This window comes from Toxorhynchites rutilus, chromosome 3, assembly GCF_029784135.1.
Source record: "Toxorhynchites rutilus septentrionalis strain SRP chromosome 3, ASM2978413v1, whole genome shotgun sequence".
Classification (NCBI taxonomy): domain Eukaryota; kingdom Metazoa; phylum Arthropoda; class Insecta; order Diptera; family Culicidae; genus Toxorhynchites; species Toxorhynchites rutilus.
Genome location: NC_073746.1, coordinates 201,640,309 through 201,656,999, shown reverse-complemented (window position 1 = coordinate 201,656,999; position 16,691 = coordinate 201,640,309). Strand labels below are relative to the sequence as shown.

Genomic DNA, 16,691 nt, shown 5'->3' with positions numbered 1-16,691 from the left:
CCCGAATTCTTGATTCGTTTCCGGAAAAAAAACGTTTGAAAATACTTGAATACTTAAATGAAAATAACTACACTTGTTCACATCTGATTTGACGCGTATGTCTGTCTCATTCAATCGCGTGTACATACTCGGGCAATTATGTTACTTTAGAAATCTCGCTAATTTCGCATTTCATCGCGTCACGTACCGCGTTCACTCTGGCTTCACCATCACACAACAAAATGCGAAATAATGACATTGGCTGTATGGCAATTTTTTCAACTCAGTGTACATTTATGACGATTGAAGCAGATGTCAAACATTTGTTGTAAACGATGTTTTCGAGCATTTGAGACACCCTCTATTATTTCATCTTGCACGCTTTGCAGTTTCTGTAATGACGTGTTAAACAGTTCAGTTGTCCGGCACATTAACCTGTGCGTAAACGTTAGAAATATTCTGTTATAGCAGTTATCTCTTACAATCCTCACAATGTATTGGATAATAACATTAGTTGCTATATTCGTAATGTTGTCACATTCTGGACAAGCATTAAGAGAAGGAGATTGCGAAGGTAAATTGTAATTACGTTTGTGAGATAGAAAAAATTCAAATTTTCCATTGCAGTTTGCATTAAAACAATTGAAACATTCGCTTCTGCCCTAAGCGAGTCAGTGAAAAAGGATACGAAAAAGATCGAGAATGAGTTCCGTTCGTTTTGTAAAACAGCTAAACCCAAGGAACAACGATTTGTAAATCGCGATATACGGTTTTCTCAAGTATCGTACTAATTGTTCGTTTCATTATAGTGCTACTACCTGGGTGGTGTAGAGGATTCAGCAACGGGTATTTTAAGTGAACTATCGAAACCCCTTAGTTGGTCTATGCCGGCTGAGAAAATTTGCGAAAAATTGAAGAAAAAGGACATCCAAATTTGTGATTTGCGCTTTGGTGAGTTTTATTTATAGGTTAGATATATAGCGGTACAAATGTTTTTTTCGGGGTATTCCTTCCGCCATTGACAATAGAGGATACGTGTTAAATCGTTGCTCCCATGACGTGGCCTATCACGATGGGATCTTTTGGATCGATTCCCGTTTTGGGTGGCGAGTTAGTCAAAAAAGTTTTTTAAAAATTTATCTTTGTGATATCTTTGATAACATGTTTATGTCCAACAACACAATCCCATTAAACCCACCACGACCGGTAAAAATGAGACATTTTAATTTTTTTGTCATATGTTTACTACTTTCCTAGTTTTCTGAATACATTTCCAAACATATTCCTAATAGTTTGGTTACCGATTTTACATCATCCATGAAAGAGGGGATGTCCACATACCGCGTGGGCAGAAAAAGTACGATTTTGGACACCCCCTTTCCCCTCCGTGAACAAGCCTGGACATTTCATTATACCCTTCCCCAAGTTGTCCACGTGGACATTTTGTTTCTATTTGATGTTTTTATTGATAAATATTACATCATTTGCAATTCTTTGGTTTTTTTCGAGCGTTGTCCGGGCAGCTCTTGAATTCCATCTAAATTTAGTTTCGTTGTTTTGATGTTTCTCCGCTAAAGTTCATATCAAAATACCACTTGTGATTCTAATCTCCAGAATTTTTATTCAAAACGAATGTGAGGATCCAACAATAAAATCAATGGCTAGTCGTTTTAAAACAGTCATCGAAATTTATCGAATAAAAGCGAATCTCGAAACAAAAGAGCAATGATTGATTGAATGATTCTTTGTTTTTAAGAGACTTTAAACTTGCAGTTCATTCGCCTCTAAAAAGAGCAATTGAATAAGTAAAAGTCGATATGAAATTCACAGCTTCCAGACAGAATCCAACAGATCATTAGCAATGTTAATGCGTTGCTTTTTTCGGTCGGTGTTGAGTAATCTTGGTGCGAATTTTGCGACGACTTGTTTCATGCCCAACTCATTAGTAAAAAATGAATGGCAAGAGCTAATCATCAATACGCCAATACGTGACTCCCAGAAATTCAAAATTCGCCTGAACAAGTGATAATCTAAAGGTGCAATACCTGGTGAGTACAGCGAATGAGTTGCACATCCCAGTCAAATTCCAAAGTCCAGAGACATCAGGTTTGGCATTGTTCTGGATCAACCATACTCAACCTGTGGCCCGGCGAGCTCTCCTGGTTGGTTCATCTGGTGTTACTTTATGGCGTTTTGAATGGCGAAGATTCCAGTTTGTCGTGTTTTGTGCCTAAGAAAAAATACGTTTTTGTGTGTGAAATCCTGTTCGACTTTGTGATCCGTTGTAACCAGTTGAAGGAATTGATATGGCAAGAGATAAGTATAAGTTGCTACCTCAATTGATATTTGATGTTTTGATATCACAGACCTGCTATTGTGTTGATTTTTCGCTACATATAAAGTGTTTAACACTCCTATAAAGGGTGGGTCACATCAAATTGCACCACGGAAAAAAACGCTGTAGAAATTCGCCCAGTAGACCGATCATTTTGAAAATTTTAGACAGTAAAATAAAAACTATTAAACAACTTTTGGCATTTTCTTTTTATTCATACTTCGAGCCCAAGCCCGTATGCTCGCACCTTCCTCTTTACCCCGTCCATAAGGTTCTGTACAACGTCAGGTTGTAGTTTTTTTGAACAGAAATCCATTTTCTCTTGAAGTCTGCCTCCGATTTGACAACTTTTGGGTTCTTCCGGAGGGCCTGCTTCATAATCGCCCAATATTTCTCTATTGGGCGAAGCTCCGGCGCGTTGGGCGGGTTCATTTCCTTTGGCACGAAGGTGACCCCGTTGGCTTCGTACCACTCCAACACGTCCTTTGAATAGGGGCACGAAGCGAGATCCGGCCAGAAGATGGTCGGGCCTTCGTGCTGCTTCAATAGTGGTAGTAAGCGCTTCTGTAGGCACTCCTTAAGGTAAACCTGCCCGTTTACCGTGCCGGTCATCACGAAGGGGGCGCTCCGCTATCCGCAAGAGCAGATCGCTTGCCACACCATGTGCTTTTTGGCAAACTTGGATAGTTTCTGCTTGCGAATCTCCTCCGGAACGCTGAATTTGTCCTCTGCGGAGAAGAACAACAGGCCCGGCAGTTGACGAAAGTCCGCTTTGACGTAGGTTTCGTCGTCCATTACCAGGCAATGCGGCTTCGTCAGCATTTCGGTGTACAGCTTCCGGGCTAGCGTCTTCCCCACCATGTTTTGCCTTTCGTCACGGTTAGGAGCCTTCTGAACCTTGTATGTACGCAGGCTCTCCCGCTGCTTGGTCCGCTGGACGAATGAACTTGACAAATTCAGCTTATTGGCTACATCCCGGACCGAACTTCTCGGATCACGTCTAAACTGTTTAACTACGCGCTTGTGATCTTTTTCACTGACGAAGCATCCATTTTTGCCGTTCTTCACCTTCCGGTCGATGGTTAAGTTCTCGAAGTATCGTTTTAGTACTCTGCTGACCGTGGATTGGACGATTCCCAGCATCTTACCGATGTCTCGATGTGACAACTCCGGATTCTCGAAATGAGTGCACAGGATTAATTCACGACGCTCTTTTTCGTTCGACGACATTTTTCCAAATTTACGAAAAATTGACAGTAAAGCATAGCCAACGTGATCTATACACTCTTATCTGATTCAAGACGGGTCTATGGTACTAGGTGAGGCCGTTTCGTCACTAAGTTGGTTAGGGGAGCGGTATATGAAAACAGTACGGAAGAAAGCAGAAGGGGATTTTTTTCCTTGAAGTGTGAAAGAGACAGACTGATCACGAGCGAGCTTGGGCACAAGCGTATTGTGTTTTGTTTACAAACAAAACACAATAGACTTCCAAGATGGCTGAAGAGTGGTTTTAGCAAGTTGGCCCACCTTAGGATATACTTCTACGCGCCTTGATCTGATTATAAGCGAAAGCTGAAGATATAATTCCTAAAAATTAAATTTCTACAGCGTTTTTTCCGTGAAGCAATTTGATGTGACACACCCTTTACTCGCGCATAGATCTGTCAGACCGAGAAATCAATAATTTATTAATTTCTCAGAAAATATCAACACTACGACTATGCGATTCTCTCTAGCTTCATTATTCGTCGTTGTTCGTCATCGTTTAGCGTATGAAATGTGTTGGTAAGAAGGGGACGTATGTCACTTTTTCAATACTTTCGGTCTAAGACACCGACGCGAGTATAGGAGTAATTTTGACGTAGGACTACGTCTAACCGGAAGATATAGGGGTGAAATGGAAATCTAGGCACTGAACAAGTAGGAAAAAATGCAAGATTTGGAACGCTTATAACTTGAGCATTTCTCAATAGATCGCAAAGGTTTTTGCATCAATAGATAGGAAATATATCTACGCATCTATCATAATGAATAACATTTCATTTTTCTTGAGATAAATAATTGAATAATTGTGAAATATCAAGCATTGTCCAAATGCACTATGTGCCCATTTTTGATTGGTCCATTCTGTGCTCCTCAAATCGTACCGACCAAAACGGGCAACCAGAGCAGCAGCGATATAGAATGAAGCACGATTGGAAAGGAAAAAGAAAAAAATTAACGAAACATTGGTCGCAGTCTCACACATGCGTAATTCTCGAACCAGCCAGTCAGCTTAAAAATCCCCGCTCCGCTGCCGTAACGATCATTCTTTGTGTGGACACCGATTGGACAACATCGTTGCTGGACGGGCTGGACGGCGAGGGATCGAGTGCCTTTTTCAAGGCAAGAGGGCGGAGGTGGTAGCGCTGAAGTAGAGTAGAGTAGAGTTTTCAAAGGGCCTTTCTCAAGGCTAGAGACGAATGAACTGCAAAAGTTTAAAGTCTCTATAATACAAGACCTTCCTTCCTTCCGTAACGATCATGCTCATCGAAACCGTACACCACATCATTTCGCATCACATCACATTAACAAACCAACACAAGCAGCCATGTCTGGATATGACAAAATCCCGCTCGAACCGTGTTAGCCTGCGATTCCCCGTAGGTGAATTCCCCGTAGGTGAAGTCCACCTAGCGTTATAAAGTTTCGGCCGCCGAAGTGATCGAGTTGGCTGGCAAAGCTGCTCGCGACGATAAGAAAACCTGCATTCAGAACAGAACACATTCGGTTCGGCGGACATCACGACAACAGGCAGTTGCAGCGAGTGGCGAGTGGCAAACGCAATCGCAAAACGGCAGCAGGTAGCAGAAGAAAAAAGTTTGTTCTTTATACAATCTGCTTTGGTGGCAAATCCAGAACAAGGCGGCATCGAGTGCGTTCGAAATGGGTTTTTTCAAAACCACGAGTACTAAGTTTTCTAAAATTCCATAAAACACGGCGGATATCAGGGCCATTAAACCTTTCAAAAAAGAGTTTACGAAATATAGTTCAATGCTTTCTATAATAATATCCAAAATAATAATTAAACACAAATTGATTTTTTCATAATTTGTTTGCCAGGATCTGATGAGTATGTGGATTTGGCAGTTGTTGTGAGCTTGTTGATAGTTGGGGACTTTCCTGATTATTTAATTTTCACCAATTCTTAAATTGTTTCCAGATTGAAAATACAGTAATTTACAATTAGTTCGACATTTAACTAATTGGACGGTCATGTAATGCGACATATTTAGTTGGACATTTTTGTAAACATAGATCCAAATCATGACCCCACATTGAAAGTCGACACTTTACCACTGTCATCGCAAATGTTCAATTGCAGGTTAAAATCGCCTCCATTGCGACACTGAGTGGTGTTTCGGCACGTCGCATTAAATATAATTTACTGTACAACTGTGAAAGCTGTGGCGAGTGGCAAACACAATCGCTAAACAGGAAGGTTTAGCCGAACAAGATGGGGATATCGAGTGATAACAAAACAATAAACTTTTTAGATTAAAGATAATTTTGTGATCTCTATCCTATGAGCGTGTACCGCTAGAGTACAAAAGGCGCGGATCCGCTGAAAAATATATCATTCTCTTTCAAACCGTAAATCAGTGTGGTTGTATGGCATCGTTTCACATCACATCGCATCAACGGATTGGTGCCGGAGCACCAGTATACCTAATAGCGGTTATAGAATTTCGGCCGCCGGAGTGCTCGAGTTGGCTTGCAAAGCTGCTCACAACAATAAGAAAACCCGCCTACAGAACAGAGCACATTCGGTTCGGAGGCAACAACTAGTTTCAGTAAGTGGCAAACGCAATCGCAAAACGGAAGCAGGTAGATCATTGATCATTCAGTTTACACAAACCCATGCATGGTTCCCGAATTGAAAGTGGCTTCAAATTACAACACATTGTATGCAGGATGGCATTCGCGAATTTTCTCGGTAGCAAGAACTGCTTTCTTTGGTTGATAACTGATGTTGAAAATTGACTGACGTTACATCTGCATTGTATAGAAACATAACTAAGGAGCAACATGATGAGCTATGTATTTCCTGCTGCTCTGTTCTTATTTTAAAGGACTTTAATCCGAAGGTCATCCGTCCCTGTATTTTTACTGTTGGTTTTTCAGAACGCTTATAGCTCGCTTATTTCTCGACGGATCGTAGAGTTCGTCTCCAAAACCTCGGTTCTTTTTCATGTTTTATTTACTTTGTTTGCGGAAACTACAAATCTTACAATTCATTCGTCTCCGAAACACGGAAACAGTTTAAGGTACGGTAATGTGCTCAATAGTGAAATATATGATAGTGAATGAGCTGATGACCACCTATGCAGTCATCATTTTGATTGTACGATATGTGCATACGCCGAAAGATGCCCGGCGTTGAACATTTAATAAGTACAAAGTCTTCGGAAAAAAATCAAGAATCAACTATAAGACAGTGAGAAAAAATTGAGAAAGTTTGTAAAAAAAACGCAAAAACACAACACCAAAGATTCTTTTCAGAACCCCCAACATATTCATAAAGAGTAAACAGTAAACTAATCCATTTTTCAGGTAGATAGGTAGGTATTCACGTAGGTGAAGAAAATAAAACAATATATTTTAAATATATATTTAGCAAAAGCTGTCCCTTTTGTACAGTCCTACGTCACTCCGGTTATGTCCTCGACATTACCCACCCGTCTTTTTTTTCTGACAAGTGATATTGTTGAATGAAATGTATAAATTAATGTTAGTGGTGTGGAATATTTATTGAATATAATGCATAAGATCATTACCGGACTATTCTTATTTGATTTTAGTCCCTTTTGTCACCTGATTGAACGGATTCATATATTAACTATTCGTCGTTAGATTCATACGTGCAAAAGCAAAATACAATAGTTTGACTTCGGTATAGTTATTCGCTAAATACAATGGTCACACATATACACACTTGTGAAAGAATTTCACTTATGGAAGAATTGTAAACAGTAACTATAAACTAATCGGCGGCTTATGGTTATTGTTTACAGTTACAGTTTTGGGAATATTTTTTTACAATGAACAACTAGCTGATCCGCCCAAAATTTATGTTTCATTATCACATCCACGTTTTCTTACTATTGAGTCTAGCAGCCCCCATGTCCTTAGAGAGGGGGTAGGTGTGTGGAACCATCATAGAAACGTTTATTGATCCCTGAAACCCCTATATGCTAAGTTTGATTAGTTCTCGAGTTGTTCAGCAACCTCCCCACCCCTCTCTTTAGAGAGGGGAAAGGAGTGTCAAACCACCATAATAACATTTATTGCTCCCTAAAACCTCCATATGCCAAATTTGGTTCCATTTTCTTTATCAGTTGTCGAGTTATGCATAAATTTGTGTTTCATTTCTCTCGAGTGCCTACTTCAATTTTCGGCCGTAATAATCGCGACAGCCGGCAGGCGTTGCATAGTTTAGTTACCAAAATTAGGTCCACATTTTCGCTGTCGGATGTTCCCGTGTCAACGAAGCAACGAAAGTATCGCAACTGCAAGTAGTGAATCCATCCGAAATTTATTTATTTATTTATTCATTTCGTCAAACAAATGTAGACTACACACTTATACACTAATGTTACAATGTTTTCTTAGGTTAAATATTATTTTTGCGGTACATGTTTCTTTTTAGCTGTTTTTTATTCATTGTTGTGTCAATTATTTCGCAGTGCTGATTGTATATACGCATCATGCGATTGATAGGGGCGTTATTTGCATAATTTGTTCTGGATGTTTTGGTTAGAAACAAATTTCGCGTTCTTAGTTGACACCCAGGTACATATAAATTTAGTTTTTCTAGTAATTCAGCTGACTGTACTCGTTGCGAAATTAGGTCATTAACAAAAGAAAGCATTGCAAATTCACGGCGTTCTTTTAGTGTTTGGATGTTTATGAGCATGCAACGTGCTTCATATGAAGGAAGTGGAAATGAGGTCCAGTTGAGTTTACGAAGTGCAAATAGAAGAAACTGTTTCTGGACTGACTCAATGCGTTCTTCATGTACGACCATATACGGGTTCCAAACGATGTTACAGTATTCCAGAATAGGCCTTACATATGTAATATATAAAAGCTTTATTGTGTATGGGTCCTGGAAGTTATGTGAGAAGCGTTTGACAAAACTTAACACACTATTCGCCTTATTTATTACAGAGTTGTAGTGTTCTATGAATGTGAGTTTACAGTCCAGGACGACGCCTAGATCTCTAACTATTTCACATTTTTCTACATTTTGATTTCCAAGACATATTACAATATTTGGTACATGTTTTTTTCTGCTAAATGTTATAGAGTTGCACTTTTTCACATTCAGTGTTAGTAGATTTTTATCACACCAAGTATGGAATACATGTATTTCGTTTCGAAATGCTTCGATGTCGTTTTTATTTCCAATTTCCGCGAAAAGCTTCATGTCGTCGGCATACACAAGTACATTGATACGCTTGAGAACGAAGGAGATGTCATTAACGTACAGAATGAAAAGAAGAGGACCAAGATGAGAGCTTTGTGGGACTCCCGATGTGACTTTTACTGGATTTGAAAGAGAATTTTGAAAATGAACAATTTGTTCACGGTTTGTTAGATAAGAATTGAGCCAGTTTCTTTGTTCTTTGTTCCATTCCTATTTTCTGCAATTTGAAGAGTAGTATTACCCAAATTAGTCAATTGCACGGAATTGGGCATCTCCCAAACTTCATTGTGGCGTATTTTGCGAAAAGATCTTGGGCTACATCCCCACAAGATCAAATTGACTCGAGAATTAAAGCCACTTGACCATATGAAGCGCCGAATCTTCTCTGAATGGGTTCTGGCGATTCTTGAATAAAATGAATACATTTATCACAAAATTATCTTCAGCGATGATGCTCATTTCTGGCTACATGGCCAACAACGGTCAACAAGCAAAATATGCATTATTGGTCAGATGCAAACCCATTTGTGCTTCACGAAACACCATTGCTTCCGCAAAAAAAACACTGTTTGAACATGTGGTTTTAATCCTGGAGAAGTGATTGGGCCGTATTTATTCGTCGATGAGAACGATCGTCGTGTTATCGTCAATAGAGAGCGCTATCGCGACATGTTGGAAGTCTATTTTTGTATTTGTTTCCGAATGTTTCCAGCATTTTTTTATTATGTTTCTAATATGTTTTATTGGTTAACATAAACATCTCATAAAAAATCACGGCAAAAGGTGGAAGAACATTTGATCCATTACGTTTGGAGGTGACACTATCCTAGACCAGTTCGCGGGCGCCTGGAAATACCGACGCGGGCGACCGGTAGACCTCGAACTACCGTTTGACCATCCTTGATCTAGAAGGACGTTATACATTCTTCTCTTCCATAGAAGACCCGAAAAACACGCTACAACTGCATGAAATGTAAAAAAATATGTTTGTTTCGAGCATGCAGTTATGGTATGTTCTGCTCCTTACTCTAATGAAACCACAATCGATTAATACGTTTTTATCTTATTTCATAGCTCTTTTCACTTCCATGAATTATATTCAGTTCTTCTTCTTCAATGGCACTAACGTTCCTAGAGGAACTTCGCCGTCTCAACGTAGTATTACTTGCGTCATTTTTATTTGTACTTAGTTGAGATTTCTATGCCAAATAACACGCCTTGAATGCATTCTGAGTGGCAAGCTCTAGAATACGCGTGATCACAGTGCAAGTCGGAGGAAATTTCTTTGACGAAAAATTCCCCCGACCAGAACGGGAATCGAACCCGAACACCCGGCATGTTAGTTATGACGCTAACCACTCGGCCAAGGGAGCACTATATAGCATTATATTCAGTTGCATACTTTAAATTAGTAACAGGAAAAAAGCCGAATTTCGTGATTTATGTTGGGAGTATAAAAAAAATGGTAAAGGGTTGTATCTAGGACACGACCGCATATTTTCGACGTAGAACTACGCAATTATATTATGCAATCCACTTGTTTACCACTTCGAATATTATTTTAGAATGCATCGAAATGTGTTCTTCGATTATGTTCTTCGTTACAAATAAATTTGATGAACGTCCTTTTACGTTTGATATGATGCCTAGGACTAGCAAAATATGTGAACGGAAGAATTGTCAAACGATCATTGTATTTTACATTTCCCTCTGAAAATATTGCACAACTCATGTTTACGTAGTTCTCGAACCGCGAAGGTCCATTCACCTCTTGTATCTGAAATGACGATTTTTCCAGGTTTCTCAGTTTAAAAGTACGTTTTAGGGAAACATTCCGGTCTGCACAACGACAAGCGAGTACAAAAGTACTCAACACAAAGAAAGACGGGTGGGTAATGTCGGAGACATAACCGGAGAGACGTAGGACTACACCAAGGGGTGTCCATTATTCGAATATCATGGAGCACAGATCCCAGAATGACCAACTTTTCATGTACAAAATTACAGAAAAAAAATCAAAGGATAAAATAGAACTTCAGCAATCAGCAAACACTCAAACGTTTAGATTCAAATACGAAAAAATCAAAATTTGTCGTGCAAATGTCGTGCGGTGCAAATGTTGTAAGGGTTATTGTTCAGCAGGCAACGAACACATACTATCAATTACACCGTCTTCTTCAAATAAATACCAATGAAGCTCAAAAAATACAAAATAGCAAAATTATAGATAAGCTCAACTTTCGGTCTGTGACACCGTGTGTGATGGATGAATGGATGAATGTGGTGTGTGTAAGGAAGGTAATGTGATCAGCGATGATCAATGCTTTGGAAACTACTAAACAAGTTTTGGAAACGAGCCTCAATACTGCTCTTCAAGAACATGTGGATAAGTTTGAGATCAGTGTGGCCAGAATTATGGAAAAATATATTGAACAAAAAGAATTAATTCGAAGGACAGAATATAGTTGCAATGAACAGAAAGACATGTTGAAAGGGATACGCCATCGGGATCCGATTTTAATCCAAGCAGCAAAATAAAAGTGATGTCAAACATGTTACTCCCCCTCTATGAACGGGAAGAGACTCTTTAGGTCGAGCGGCGTTTCGACTCAAACCTTATTAGGACCGATAGAACAGTCAGTAAGCTGGAACACACTGTGAGAAAACACGAGTCTACAAGTTGTGCATCGCCCACGGTTCTTACCAACTCGAGTGACGAAAGACTAATTAAGGACTGTTTTTTTACACAGAACGTAGTCAGAATCATTATTCATTTAGATAAGTTTTTATTTGTGGGTAGATGTGAGAATAATTTTATGGGTGACAACACACTGTTCTTGCAGTTTTGTGGGTCGTCTTCGTGCACAGATTGAACCGTTTAAACCGAGAACGAATAAAACGTCGTGAGACCGAACAAACAATTGTCGTTTCAAGTTGGTAAGTGGTGTGCGATGACCGACTTCTTGGCACATAGCTATAAAGTTCACACAACTTATTTTCTGTTTAACGATCCCTTTCCCCCGTATGCAAATCATATGTCAAATGATGCAAATGAATTGCAAACAGTAGAGATTTGGGTGAATTGGTTTGTGGCGAAGCTGCAAAGGTACTGGGTTAGAAGGTTACAAAACAATAATTGTTGAAACACACGGAATTACCACGGGAGATTATGGGCAATCTTTAATTTATGACATTTCTGTCCCTTATCTTTTAATTTGTGTAATTCGTGTGTTCAATAGTATGTTTTATAAATTTCACTTCCCAAAATAATTGTTCACGTCTGCCTATTGTGTGCTCTTTAGCTTTATTTAGTATGTCTGATTGTTTGTCTATTTTCATTCGGTTCACACTGTCATTTATGTCACTGTGGAATGATCCTATCGATCTTCCTCCATATTCCGACCGTTGCCAACTGATCGACTTGGAGACCTTATCCAGCAGGAGAGTCAATATGCAGCGCTTATTCGTCTTCGACTTCCTGCGAGACAATATTGACTGTTCTGAACTTCTGGAACAAAACTCGTTCTTTGTTCCACTTCGACGTTTCCGGAGTTCGTCTCTGTTGGCACTTCCCTGTCACAGAACCAACTACGGCTACAACAATCCGTTCGACTCGTGTCTTCGTGCGTTTAATCAGTGACGAATTTGATCTGAATGTGTCCAAAAGCACATTTAAAATTGAGATAAAGAATATTGTATAGATTACTAACCATTATTTAATCTGTACGTCTAGGACGAAGACGGTGATAAATAAATAAATAAATATTTGAAATACAAAATTCTAAAAATATGAAATTATAAAATTGTAAAATTATAAAATCATAAAATTTTAAAATTATAGAAATATTAGATTATAAAATTATAATTTTATAATTTTATATTAATTTTGCACCGTCGTGATTTAAATTCGATAAAGAGTACGCTCGATGATTAAAACCATTCGTACCAGGAGGTTAGAGGAGTTCTTTTGTTTACCCCTCTCAGGTTTCCTAAATATAACTCACCAACGTCCCAATCCAAGACGATTGATTTTAAATGAGTTTTCTCGGTTACCTTATCAGTTTTCCTACAGATGTCGCAATTGGGTTGAACTGTGCGCGTTGAATAATGAAAAATATCACCGTTTCGATTGGGTTTAAAAGAGTTTTCTCGGTTACCTTCTCAGGTTTCCCATAGATAACAGATAAAACCATCGCGATTGGATATCGACAAAAAGTATGTGAATAATAGAATATATATAGCTGGTCCAATTAATTTCACAGGCCTACCTTCTCAGGTTACCTAAAAATAATCTCTATTGTGCGCTAATACACATAAAATTTTCGGAATTTCGTTTCGTCGAGTGGCCGATATTTCGCGTTTACATAATCACATCACTTACCTAAGTGAATCCTGATTCATATTTCTCCCCACTAACAACTATCCCTCCCACGATAAACGCTAGGGAACCACGCTATAGAGGCGACCCTTCTGGCCTTCGGGCGGCGAATATCATACTAACATTCCATCCCTTCCCCTGGTGACTGTAAGGACGTGGCCGGCGTTATTGACTATTTAAAGTTCGAATCACCGAAACTTGCACAATGAGAATGGTTTGCTACTTCCAGGCGTCATTCAGTGTGTTCTTTGTGCAATTTCGCTGATTCAGGTCAATCGCGAAGAGCAACTACGAATTGTACAGTCTACCCAAGCTCAAACTCAATCTCAATTATATATTTTTCCTTAAATAAATATCAATAACGCCTAAAAAATTCACAATAGCAATATCACAGAGACACACGCAGTCTGTGAGCCCTACGATTTTGCGCGCGAGTATAGGACAGTTAAACAAAAAGTAATGAGTATTATAAGGGAAAAACGGAGTTTTTCTGTAATGTTGACAAAGCATGTGGCTATAAACAATCATTGTTATTTAACCAGCACAACTTTGCGCGACATATGATGGCATTCCATGCAAGAGTGCATAATGTTTTGGAATTCGGTGATGAAATCAGTCAGTCGTGCTGCGAAAAGTTCATCAAAAAATGATGAAACAGCTCTTGTCAGTGTGTCCAAACAGAGGGAGGTATAATGCAATTAGTCACCAAACACAGTGTGCCATGTAATGCGCTGAGTTGGGAGGGATTTCACGAAAAAAAAATTCCCAGAATATATATTTTTATCAAGGCTCATATGGCGTTAGCCTCACGGGGCCGGTATTTCACGAAATTATCTACCTTCAATTAGCTCCGTTCAACATCAAGTTGAATAATAAAAACATTGGCAATCACGTTGGAGAAATGTGATTAGCCATTGATAAGGTGATTACTGAAAAATTGAAGGACGAAATAGTATCGCTAATATTTCAACAAAACGATATCGATTTTTTAACAATAACGTCCTGATCAAACGAACATTAAGGGAGGGGACCCCGGTCTATAAGATCGAAAAAATCGATTTTTGTTGTTTTGCATTTGGGAAGCTTATGCCCCCAGAAATGTTATCATAAAAGGATTTTCGATATTTGATTTCGTTCGAATGCTACAGCTTAAAGTATGAGGTCCCTCAAGGAATATAGTATTACTGTACGAATTTTCAAACGCGTGTTTCTACTCATTACACAGACTTCCTTCGGACAAAAACGACTTTGAGGTTATTTTCGCCTCAATTTTTTTTTAGCTCTACATTTTTATTTTTTGTTTTTTTATTTCATTTTTTATCACCCTATCACCTTAACTAAATACATGCTAGCAGGAGGGACTGATCGCAACAGAATTCTTCGTGGTAGTAGTGCTGTGGTCGATGGCGCCGAGCTCGAGGTGGTAGAAATTTGTCTACCTTGGCTCGTTGATAACAACTGACAACAACAACAGTCATGAAATTCGAAGATTCGGAGCTCCACAAATCCTTAAGGTCCAACAAACTCCGACCTCAGACGAAGTGTACCATGTACAAATCCCTAATTCGACCGGTTGTTTTCTGTTGGCACGGAGCCTGGGCAATGCTCGAAAAGGACTCACAAGCACTTAATCTTTTCGAACGCCGAGTGCTCAGAACAATATACGGCGATGCACATGAAAATGGAGTATGGAGAAGGAGAATGAACCACGAACAGGCGTAACTTTACGGCGAATCCAGCATCCAGAAAGCCGTCAAGGCTGAACGAGTGCAATGGACAGGGCATATGTTGCAAGATGGCCGGACATCAGCCCTGCGAAGATGGTGTTCGCATCGAATCCGGTGGGAACAAGAAGGAGAGAAGCCCAGCGAGCGAGGTTTTTGTACCAGGTACCCCTACCCCTCTTAAAATGTCCAGGTGGCGTGTGGACAACTCCTTAACACTTTGATCGTCCCGTCACCCACATATGAATGACACTTTTCTCGTTCAATTTGAATAAGATTTTTTGAATTTGATAGAATAGGCGCTTAAATGTAAATAAAAAAAATCAAAAACATAAAAAATATAGTTTTTATACAATATTTTTAAACGGTTTTATTTAGCATGATTTATTGTAAGTATGTTTGTATGTTTATCTGTAAGGTTGTCCCATATCAATAAAAATTTAACCCCCTTGCTGTTGACCGATTGATCTGAAATTTGGAGCAAGCCTTTATCTCTGCTGTCGTTATAAAATTTTTGCGTAAAAAATTGCGTATTTCATTATCTTGAAATTCAAGATGGCGCCCGCCAGAATATGGCGGACTACATATTTTATCAAAACCTTATCAATATAGGTATCATATGAAAGGGCTTGTCTAGTAGAACACATGAAAAATCAAAATTCAAATGGTCAACTGCGCACCGAGAGTTGAATTTGGGCTCCGCGTTGACGAAAGTGTTAAAAGTACAAACATTTCCCATGTTTTTTTATTGCAAAGATGCATACCGTTTGTCGAATCAAGCCTAAACGTAGGTTGTGAATTGTTACTGATTACTTATACTGACATCACATCATTTTTTTCAATTTCTAAAGACAATGGACCAATGAAGAGAATAATGAGTCAACCTTCACTCGCTAGCGTATGTTCAACGTGTTCTTTGTTATGCTACCGTCAATTCCTGTTATTTATATATTGCATTTTCTATTATCTCGTTGTAACAAACAATAAACTAACTCCTGCATTTTCTTTCAATTCTAGATAAACAAATCGATGTCAACTCAGTGGATCTGAAAAAGCTGAAAGTGAAGGATTTAAAAAAAATTCTTAACGATTGGAACGAAGGGTGTGATGGTTGCTTAGAGAAAACAGATTATATCAAGAAAATTGAAGATGTAAAACACAGATATGTGAAAACAGAACTGTAAATTGTAGGAAAATATATATAAGATGACGTATAGTCCAATATTGCCCAAAATCTGTATTTTTTTAGTTTAAATTATTGACCATATCACATTAGATTGATCCATGTTTCTTGTACGAATTTTTGCAGTAAACGACATGGTTAAAAAAATCGCCTTCCTTTTCGATGACTGTTAATAGACGCTTCCGGAAACTGCCGCATGTACGTTTTACCATGTTTCGATTCATAGGTGTCATCACCTCCATGATCTTAGCTTTGAGCGAACTAAATGTGGTGTGAGGCTTTGCTTTTGGCATAAAAAAAATTCAAAGGATGTATATCGGGACTATCAGGGGACTAATTTTCCTCCCAAAATTCCGGAACATTTTCAGCAAGCCATTTCCGAGTTTTCTTGGCATTATGAGCAGGTGCTCCGTCGTGTTGGAAGATGAAATTACGGCCAGCAACAACCTTCTTCATCCACGGGACAACAACATCCTGCAGAACATACCAAAGAAATACGGGGGCATAACATCCTCCTCGCTGGAGACTATGACTAGAATCATCACATGGGTCGGAAAGTTCGTTGATATGACGATAGGAACCTAACTACGATCTGGAGCAAGCCACCTGTTATTTTATCGATT

At 39.0% G+C, this 16,691-nt stretch overlaps 1 protein-coding gene across 1 annotated transcript; it reads left to right on the top strand.

Annotated features, from left to right (window-relative positions):
- The first annotated feature begins 359 nt into the window (after positions 1 to 359).
- Positions 360 to 16,119, top strand: LOC129777705 (mesencephalic astrocyte-derived neurotrophic factor homolog). The gene is made up of 4 exons (XM_055784141.1): positions 360 to 553; positions 607 to 731; positions 789 to 930; positions 15,903 to 16,119. Exons 1-4 carry the CDS (start codon positions 472 to 474, stop codon positions 16,067 to 16,069), a joined length of 516 nt encoding a protein of 171 aa, XP_055640116.1. The 5' UTR covers positions 360 to 471; the 3' UTR covers positions 16,070 to 16,119.
- Positions 16,120 to 16,691: the final 572 nt, after the last annotated feature.

What these genes read in the sequence shown, in the direction of transcription:
- LOC129777705 (XM_055784141.1), top strand. Translation starts at nt 472, where the DNA reads ATGTATTGGATAATAACATTAGTTGCTATATTCGTAATGTTGTCACAT. An exon ending in AACCCAAGGAACAACGATTT is followed by an intron (nt 732 to 788) that starts GTAAATCGCGAT and finishes GTTTCATTATAG; the next exon opens with TGCTACTACCTGGGTGGTGT. An exon ending in AATTTGTGATTTGCGCTTTG is followed by an intron (nt 931 to 15,902) that starts GTGAGTTTTATT and finishes TTTCAATTCTAG; the next exon opens with ATAAACAAATCGATGTCAAC.